The following is a 10,027-nucleotide window of genomic DNA, read 5'->3' as shown; positions in this document are numbered from 1 at the left end:
TCCGCCTGTCAGATCCGTGTCACACAGAGCCGAGGAGGAGTTTCAGAGCGCTTCTCTGGGCTCGGTGCTGCACAGATCTGACAGGCAGCAGGCGGGGATAGATCGGCCTCTGGAATCCCCCAGTAAATGTCCACAGTTGTGGCATCTGGACCTGGTCCCGGGGCACCCATCAAACAGGTGTGGGGCCCATGCCGTGGGTGCCGGGTCCAGCATACAGAAGCCGGTGGAGGAAGTGACTGGTATAGAAAACTTCCTCTACTGGCTTCTGTGTTAAGTGATAGGCTGGAGAAGAGACGGCTGCCGGAGGTGGAGGAATATGTTCCTGCAGGGAAAAAAATGTATATATTCATTGCACACATGGGGGGAGATTTAGTGCAAAATCTAGTGCAGCTGTGCATGGCAGCCAATCAGCTTCTAACTGCAGTTTGTTCAGTTAAGGTTTGGCAATAAAACCTGGAAGCCGATTGGTTGCTATGCAGAGCTGCACCAGATTCTGCACTCCTCAGGTTTAGTAAATCCCCCCCCATACTGGTTTATAAGGGTGCAATACTTATTTGCAGCGCCGGGGTTCAGGTATCAATTACTGGAAAAATGTCTTTTATATTCATTGCACACATTGTGTCTACCGATATTAAGGTTGAAATACCGTATTTTCCGGCGTATAAGACGACTTTTTACCCCTTGAAAATCTTCTCAAAAGTCGGCGGTCGTCTTATATGCCGGTAACTGCATGCTGACACTTTTTAGGGGGGCGGTGCCGCTGCCGCCCCCCCCCCCCTTCCAACAGAAGGGACACTAAGTACAGGGCTGGGCAGGGGCTGCTGTCTCTTACCTGGCTCCGGTCCCACGACGATCCGGTCCAGGAAGCGCGGCTGCTCCTTACTTCGGTTCTTCCACTAGATGTTCGCGCGGCTGCTCGGCTCCGCCTCCTCACCGGTGACTGGCCGCCAGAACGGTAGCTCAGGTAAGGCACACAGGTGGCCAATCACCGGCGAGGAGGCGGAGCCGAGCAGCCCCGCAAAAATCGAGTGAAGGAGCGGCTGGTAAGTGTGCCGTCCAGAGGTGCTGCTGCAACCACATATGCTGGCTGCAGCAGCACCATACTAGAACAGGGGTCAGCAAGTGTAATTGGTGTCAGTGGGAGGAATAGTGCCCCATCATTGGTGTCACTGATACCAATGATGGGGCATTATTCCTCCCACTGACACCAACGATGGGGCACTATTCCTTCCCCCCACTGACACCAACAATGGGGCACTATTCCCCCCCCACTGACAACAACAATGGGGCACTATTCCACCCCCCACTGACACCAATGTTGGGACACTATTCCTCCCACTGACACCAATGTTGGGACGCTATTCCTCCCACTGACACCAATGATGGGGCGCTATTTCTCCCACTGACACCAAAGATGGAGCACGATTCCCCCCACTGATACTAATGATGGGGCACTATTCCTGCCACTGATACCAATGATGGGGCACGATTCCTCCCACTGACACCAATGATGGGACACTATTCCTCCCACTGACACCAATGATGGGACACTATTCCTCCCACTGACACCAACGATGGGGCACGATTCCTCCCACTGACACCAATGATGGGGCGCTATTCCTCCCACTGACACCAATGATGGGGTGCTATTCCTCCCACTGACACCAATGAGGGGGCACTATTCCTCCCACTGATACCAATAATGGGGCACTGTTCCTCCCACTGACACCAATGTTGGGACACTATTCCTCCCACTGACACCAGTGTTGGGACACTATTCCTCCCACTGACACCAATGATGGGGCACGATTCCTCCCACTGACACCAAAGATGGGGCACGATTCCTCCCACTGACACCAAAGATGGGGCACTATTCCCCCCACTGATACTAATGATGGGGCACTATTCCTGCCACTGATACCAATGATGGGGCACGATTCCTCCCACTGACACCAATGATGGGGCGCTATTCCTCCCACTGACACCAATGATGGGGTGCTATTCCTCCCACTGACACCAATGATGGGGCACTATTCCTCCCACTAATACCAATGATGGGGCACTATTCCTCCCACTGATATCAATGACGGGGCACTATTCCTCCCACTGACACCAATGATGGGGCACTCTTCCTCCCACTGATATCAATGACGGGGCACTATTCCTCCCACTGACACCAATGATGGGGCACTATTCCTCCCACTGATACCAATGATGGGGCACGATTCTTCCCACTGACACCAATGATGGGGCACTATTCCTCCCACTGACACCAATGATGGGGCACTATTCCTCCCACTGACACCAATGATGGGGCACTATTCCTCCCACTGACACCAATGATGGGGCACTATTCCTCCCACTGACACCAATGATGGGGCACTATTCCTCCCACTGACACCAATGATGGGGTACGATTCTTCCCACTGGTGTGCATTGGAAGAGGGGGTCGTCTTATAAGCCCAGTCGTCTTATATGCCGGAAAATACGGTACTTGGGCATTAATTCATTTCATTGGTCAGAATAATAATAATAATTTATTCTGGCCATTGAAAAGCATTAATGCTCAAGCGCTAAACTTACCTACCGTTAATGCGTATTTGGACGCGTTTACACACATCAAGCGTTTTTTTTTGTTTTTTTGCTAAACGTCGCTGCTCCTGGACACGCTGGAAGTGTTTTTTTCTTCTGCCTGTAAATTCCTCTAAACACCAGTGTGTGTGTATGGACACAGAGGGGAAGATCTACTAAAACTGGGGTGCAAAATCTGGTGCAGCTCTGCATAGAAACCAATCAGCTTTCAAGTTTTATTGTCAAATCTTGACTGAACAAGCCGAAGTTGGAAGCCGATTGGCTACCATGCACCACTGTGCCAGATTCTGAGTGCTCAAGTTTTAGTAAATCTCCCCCATAAGCTAACATAGAGGGGCATTTAGGAAAAAAACCCACCAGAAGCCCCTAAGAGCTGCGCCAAAACTATCCATGAGGCCTAAAATGTATGGGGGAGAGGTTGTGATTTCCTCATACATCAGGACAGACTATCCCCTAGTTAGATACTGGGATCTGCATTAGAAAAAGTTGAAATATTTCCTGCAGGTAGTTGTGGTTTATAAATGAGTCTAGCTGCATTTTCAGGGGCTTTTTTTCCTCATTTCCCCATTCTCGGGGGGGATGTTATACCTCAGGCACCTGCTCTTCTTCTTTGTTGGTAGTTTTCTGAGCGAGGAGATAGACCTCTATCATTGAAATGGAGGACAGAGCAAAGCTGGTGATTAACATTGAGTGCCTGCTTGAGAGGAGAAGATTCACATGCACAGCACTACTTTTATAAACGCACCGCAGCAATCTACATTACCAAGCATTTCCGGAGTGTGTTACACACAGAATGCAGGGTTCAGGAGTGCAGTACACACAGAATGCAGGGTTCAGGAGTGCAGTACACACAGAATGCAGGGTTCAGGAGTGCAGTACACACAGAATGCAGGGTTCAGGAGTGCGTTACACACAGAATGCAGGGTTCAGGAGTGCGTTACACACAGAATGCAGGGTTCAGGAGTGCGTTTCACACAGAATGCAGGGTTCAGGAGTGCGTTTCACACAGAATGCAGGGTTCAGGAGTGCGTTACACACAGAATGCAGGGTTCCGGAGTGCGTTACACACAGAATCCAGGGTTCAGGAGCGCGTTACACACAGAATGCAGGGTTCAGGAGTACCTTACACACAGAATGCAGGGTTCAGGAGCGCGTTACACACAGAATGCAGGGTTCAGGAGTGCGTTACACACAGAATGCAGGGTTCAGGAGTGCGTTACACACAGAATGCAGGGTTCAGGAGTGCGTTACACACAGAATGCAGGGTTCAGGAGTGCGTTACACACAGAATGCAGGGTTCAGGAGTGCATTACACACAGAATGCAGGGTTCAGAAAAAAATGCTTTCAAAAAGTTTAATAATTTAATATTAAAGCGGAGCTCTGAGTAAGACGGTTTCAAATGGAATGGGGAAGGGTTAGCACCTCAGTTGGGCTACTGATGTAAGCAACTTCACTGGGAGCATTCTACTCACTTGCTGTCCTTCTGAGATGACAGGAAGTGAGGAGAAACCTTCCCAGTCAGGATGTAGAAGACAATAAAACCTTTGAAGCATTTGCACCCTTTACCCAATCTATCTAAATAAAAAAGAAAACATTTTGAACGGTTTTCCACTTTAAAATTTGTACTTAAACTTACCATCTTTTTTTTTTCTTTATAGATTAAAATACAAATCAAAGAGAAAAACTATTGCAGAAAGGAAGACGAAATAAAAACCGACATTGTTAAAGCCAAACAATATCCAGCAGCCATGACCAGGCAAGTTTACAAAGAGAGACGCGAGTGGAGGGGAGAGCAAAGCAAAGAATTGGAAGAAAGAAGAAAAGCCGTGACAGCAATCAGAGAGGAGAATCAGGAGAGGAAGAGAAGAAGAGAGGAGGAGAAAGAGAAAAGACTGGAAAAACTAAGAGAGGAGAGCAAAAGAGAGAAGATATATAGAGGGAGAGAGAGAAAACTGAATGAGAAAGAAGAGAGGGAGAGGAGAATGAACAACGACCGAGAGAGAGAAGAGATGGCAAAGAGACAGGCAATGGATAGAGAGGCTCAAAGGGACAGACAGATGAGAGAGACAGAGGTGAACAGGAAGAAAGAGTCTACCATGCCATTTGAAGAAGTGGGAAGTGCCTGGAAAGTATACAGAGAGATAAAAGCAAAGACCAAAACAGAGGAGGAGCAGAAGGTAAAAGAAGCGCGGGCGAGAGCAGAAGAGATTGCGAGAGCAGAAGAGATCGCGAGAGCAGAGGAGAGGGTGAGAGCAGAAGTGGAGAGGGTGAGAGCAGAAGAGGAGAGAGCAAGAGAAGAAGAGATCGCAAGAGCAGAGGAGAGGGCAAGAGCAGAAGAGGAAAGAGCAAGAGAAGAAGAGAAAGTGAGAGCAGAGAGGGCAAGAGCAGAAGAGAAGGAAAGAGTAGAAAAGGAAAGAGCAAGAGAAGAAAAGCGGGCGAGAGCAGAGGAGCGGGCGAGAGCAGAAGAGCGGGCGAGAGCAGAGAGGGCAAGAGCAGAAGAGCAAGCGAGAGCAGAGGAGAAGGCAAGAGCAGATGAAAGAGCAAGAGAAGAAGAAAGGGCGAGAGCAGAAGAGCGAGCGAGAGCAGACAGGGTGAGAGAAGAAGAAAGGGTGAGAGCAGAGGAGAGGGCGAGAGCAGAGGAGAGGGCGAGAGCAGAGGAGCGAGCGAGAGCAGAGAGGGTGAGAGAAGAAGAAAGGGCGAGAGCAGAGAGGGTGAGAGAAGAAGAAAGGGCGAGAGCAGAGGAGAAGGCGAGAGCAGAAGAGCGAGCGAGAGCAGAGAGGGTGAGAGAAGAAGAAAGGGCGAGAGCAGAGGAGAAGGCGAGAGCAGAGAGGGTGATGGAAGAAGAAAGGGCAAGAGCAGAAGAGAAGATGAGAGCAGAAGAGCGAGCGAGAGCAGAGAGGGTGAGAGAAGAAGAAAGGGTGAGAGCAGAAGAGCGGGCGAGAGCAGAAGAGGAGAGAGTGAGAGCAGAGAGGGCAAGAGCTGAAGAGAAGGCAAGAGCAGATGAAAAAGCTAGAGAAGAAGAAAGGGTGAGAGCAGAAGAGCGAGCAAGAGAAGAAGAAAGAGCAAGAGAAGAAGAAAGGGCAAGAGTAGCAGTGGAGAAGGCAAGAGCAGAGGAGGAGAGAGTGAGAGCAGAGAGGGCAAGAGCTGAAGAGAAGGCAAGAGCAGATGAAAAAGCTAGAGAAGAAGAAAGGGTGAGAGAAGAAGAGCGAGCAAGAGCAGAAGAAAGAGCAAGAGAAGAAGAAAGGGCAAGAGTAGCAGTGGAGAAGGCGAGAGCAGAGGAGAAGGCGAGAGCAGAGGAGGAGAGCGTGAGAGCAGAGAGGGCAAGAGCTGAAGAGAAGGCAAGAGCAGATGAAAAAGCAAGAGAAGAAGAAAGGGTGAGAGCAGAAGAAAGAGCAAGAGAAGAAGAAAGGGCAAGAGTAGCAGAGGAGAAGGCGAGAGCAGAGGAGAAGGCGAGAGCAGAGGAGAAGGCGAGAGCAGAGGAGGAGAGAGCAAGAGCAGAAGAAATGGCAAGAGCGGACGAAAGAGCAAGAGAAGAATCTGAAAGGTTGAGAGCAGAAGAGCGAGCGAGAGCAGAGGAGAAGGCAAGAGCAGAAGAGAGGGAGAGAGAAGCAGAGAGGGCAAGAGAGGCAATTGTATGGGAACAAGAGCATGGAGAAGAGGTCTCTGCTATGAAGTCAGAGATAGCTGCTGCCTCACCATCTTCCACACACGACTTGGCAGATGTAACAAACAACCCCACCATACAAGTCATTATAGTAAGTATCCTGTAATATTATACTGCTTAGTTCTAGTTGAAGAAAGTCCCATGTCTGTAGGGTACAGGCTTTCATAAATTGCAGCAGAAGAAGGGAGAACAAACCCTAAAGTGCTGGAGGCCATGTTTCCTTGAGGCTTCCAGCTATTCAGAGTTTTGTTCTACCCTCTTACGGGGGGAGGATCTCTTAAAATTACAATTAATATGGAATTGTCCATTGTTCACCTACAGATCTTTAATGAATGTTACCTTCCTGGAGAGTTGGGGGTGAGCAGTGGTGGCAGAATCTGGTGCTAGGACTTATTCCAGGGGGATAAATAGTGATTAGGACATGGGCCCTCCGGGCCCCAATTACCTACTTCCTAAGCACAATCTTTAATGTAGTATGTATAGATAGTATAGATGAACCCCTACGTCCCAGTCTGCAGACTTTGCATAAATAGTAGGCCTGCAGCTGAACATCTTCCCTGATGCTGCTGTATTTGGGACATTCATATCTTTACTTTTTGAAATACCTTCTGATTATTAACTCTTTGTAAACTTGCTTAAAAAAATATAATAAAGCAGAAAACCAAGCAAAGCAGTTCATGGATTTCAGATGGAATGGAGGGAGGGATAGAAAAACCTCAGTTGGATTTTTATTGCTGGCTGCAAACCTGATGGGAGGATTCCGCTTATTTCTTCTCCTCCTGAGATGATATGAAGTAAAGGGAAACTTTCCCAGTCAGAACATCGAGAACAATAAAAACCTTGGAGAACCCCTCCCCCACTCCATCCAAATCTAAAAGAAAGAGTAGCGTTCCATTTTAGAATCTGTCCTTCCACCTAACTTTTGTTTTTTTTTTCTTATAGGATGAGTGGGAAAATGGGAAAAGAGGAGAGACGGAGTTCTTGACGAGTGAAGGAGAGACGATAAAAATAACATGGCTCTGTGAGGAAGTTGAAATAACGAGTGAAGATAACACCAAGGAAAGAGAGGAAGAGGAAAAGATTCAGCCAAGTGAACCAAGAAAGACAGCATGGTCAAGTGAGGATGAGGCGAATGAAAAAGCTGAAGAGGATGAAGAACAAGGAAAGAACTGGTACAAGATGGGAATCCACTGCTACTGGAATCCATCCAAACCCACATACAATGAGGAAGAGCCAGAAGACGGTTGCTGCAGGTGTTGTCACTGCTGTGACTGTTGTCGTCGTTGCTGTCGTTGTTGGAATTATTTCAACCCACTTCAATGTCTGATTGGTGTCCTTGGTTGCATCACAAAACACTGGAGGAAGCAGATGAGTAAAGTAAGTATCATATACAATTATACTTCTTAGGTAGTTCCATAAATAACTAGCAGTCTCTCACAAACAAGCAGTTTAGGACAAGAGGATAGGATAATTGGCATTTTTGAAGAAACACATATATCATAAATGACATAAAGTTCTAAACTGATAAATATTGCAGAAGTGACAGTTGTCTCTGATGTAGCTGAAAGGTGATACTCCTGTTAGATCGTCAACTAAATACTTTTCTTTTTTTTTCCACAGTATGCCTGCCAACGATTCAAGCAATGCAGATGCAGAGATGTGCGTGAAGATTCAGAGCAGAGTGAGAAGAAAGAATGGTCGAGTGAGGAAGAAGAGAATGGACAACAAAGAATAAATTGGGAGAAGACAGAAGCCTACTGCAAGTGGAGTCCATACAAACCGACAGACAACGACGAAGAGCCAGAAGACGGTTGCTGCCAGTGTTGTCACTGCTCTAAATGTTGCCGTTTTTGCTGTCGTTGTTGGAATTGTTTTAACCCATCTCAAGATGCATGTGGTGTCCTTGGTTGCCTCTTAGGACCTGTGTGGAATGGGCTAAATAGAGTAAGTATCTTATTTATTTATTTTATTTATTTATGTCATATAAAATTCTACTGCTTAGGTAGTTCCATAGATAACTAGCAGTTCTCACAAACCAGCAGGTTAGGACTAGAGGGAGAACAAAGCCCTCTGGGCAGCTGGAGACCATTATTCCTCATGGGGGGCCACCATTACAGTTAACAAGAAATTGTCCAGTATTGAATTACAGAGCTTTAATGGATGTTCCTTACCTAGTAAATTGGTGGTGGCGGGGGCTGATTGGCATTGGTACAATCTGCTACCATCACTTATTCCAGGGGGATGAATAGGAAATGTTTTCTAGCTTTCTCAGTAGTGGTCATTCAGCCATGTATCGGGCCAACCTCAACTGTGGAGAAAAATAGCTTTTTAAAAATTGGCATTTTTGAGGAAACACATATATCATAAATGACAAAGTCCTAAACTGATAAATATTGCAGAAGTGACAGCTGTCTCTGATGTAGCTGAACGGTGATATTCCTGTGTTAGATCGTCTACTAACGCCTTTTCTTTTTTTTTTCCCACAGTACTCCTGCCAATGCCTCCGACAACACAGATGGAGAAATGTGCGTAGACGCCCGAAGAAGCAGACGAAAAAACGGAGTGAGAGTGAGGCAAAAAAGAAAGCGAGAGAAAAGGCGAGAGAAGACTGGGAGAAAGAAAATAGAGCAAGAGAAGACCGGGAGAGAGAAAAGAAGGCAAGAGATGAGAAGAAGGCAATAGAAGACAGGGAGAGAGAAAAGAGGGTAACAGCAGAGGAGAAGATAAGGGAAGAGAGGGTTAGAGCAAAGAGGGCAAAGATAGAAAAACAAACAGAACAGAACTTGTTATATAAGCTACATCAATATGGAATATGGAATAGAGTAAAAACAGAATAGAGTAGAATATAGACTAGGATAGAATAGAGTAGAATATAGACTAGAATAAAAAAAAGTAGAATAGAATAATGTTTCTACGAGGGTGCTGCAGCTGCGTGCTAAGAGGGGATATTAAGATGGAGGATGTGCTAGGAGTGGGGATTTGGGAGGGGGTTGTGTTAGGTGGGGGGATTTGGGGAGCAAGGAGTGGGGATTTGGGGGGGTGTGCTAGGAGGAGGAAGTTGGGGGATTTCTGCTAGAAGGGGGGACGTGGGGGTGGGGTGAGATGGGGGGTTGTGCTAGGAGAGGGGTTTGGGGGAGGGGGGATTTGAGTTGGGGAGGGGTTCGTGCTAGGAGAGGGGTTTGGGGGAGGGGGGATTTGGGTTGGGGAGAGGTTTGTGCTAGGAGGGAGAATTTGAGGGGTTTGTGCTAGGAGGAGAGATTTGGGGGGTTGAGCTAGAAGGGGTTATTTGGGGGGTTGAGCTAGGAGTGGAGTGGGGGATTTAGGGGAAAAAAAGTTTACAACTAGACATGTGCAATTTGTTTGTCTGAAATTCTAATTTTTGTTTATTCAGAGATTGGAATTTCCAAACATCACTTAGATTGTAAGCTCCAAGGATCAGGGCCCTCCTAACCCTCTTGTATTGAACTGTATTGTTGCTCTATTGTCTCCCGTTCTATTGTAAAGCGCTGAGCAAACTGTTGGTGCTATATAAATCCTGTATTACAGGGCTTGAAAAAACAGCTCGCCCGCTCGCAAATGCAAGGAGAAATTCTTTAGCAGCGAGCGGCGAGCACAGATGATGGAGCGGCTGCACTCCAAGCCTGATTGTGAAGCCGAGTTCCGGAGAAAACAGGACTCGGGCACTGTCACGGTTCCTGAAGAGGAACTTTCCGGCACTTCCGACTCGGAGGAAGGCGAGACGGAAGATCAGGATCATAGGTCGCAAAGTT

At 47.4% G+C, this 10,027-nt stretch overlaps 1 protein-coding gene across 1 annotated transcript; it reads left to right on the top strand.

Moving 5' to 3' along the window:
• The first annotated feature begins 4,575 nt into the window (after positions 1 to 4,575).
• On the top strand, positions 4,576 to 9,675 carry LOC149459131 (uncharacterized). The gene is made up of 5 exons (XM_089681587.1): positions 4,576 to 6,348; positions 7,200 to 7,510; positions 7,878 to 7,938; positions 8,744 to 8,962; positions 9,649 to 9,675. The coding sequence occupies exons 1-5, from the start codon at positions 4,576 to 4,578 to the stop codon at positions 9,673 to 9,675; spliced, it is 2,391 nt and encodes a 796-aa protein (XP_089537713.1).
• The last annotated feature ends 352 nt before the right edge of the window (positions 9,676 to 10,027 follow it).

This window comes from Staurois parvus, unplaced genomic scaffold (assembly GCF_062004578.1).
Source record: "Staurois parvus isolate SC_StPar_1 unplaced genomic scaffold, SC_StPar_1.0 ptg000272l, whole genome shotgun sequence".
Classification (NCBI taxonomy): domain Eukaryota; kingdom Metazoa; phylum Chordata; class Amphibia; order Anura; family Ranidae; genus Staurois; species Staurois parvus.
This window is presented reverse-complemented; position numbering and strand designations above follow the sequence as displayed.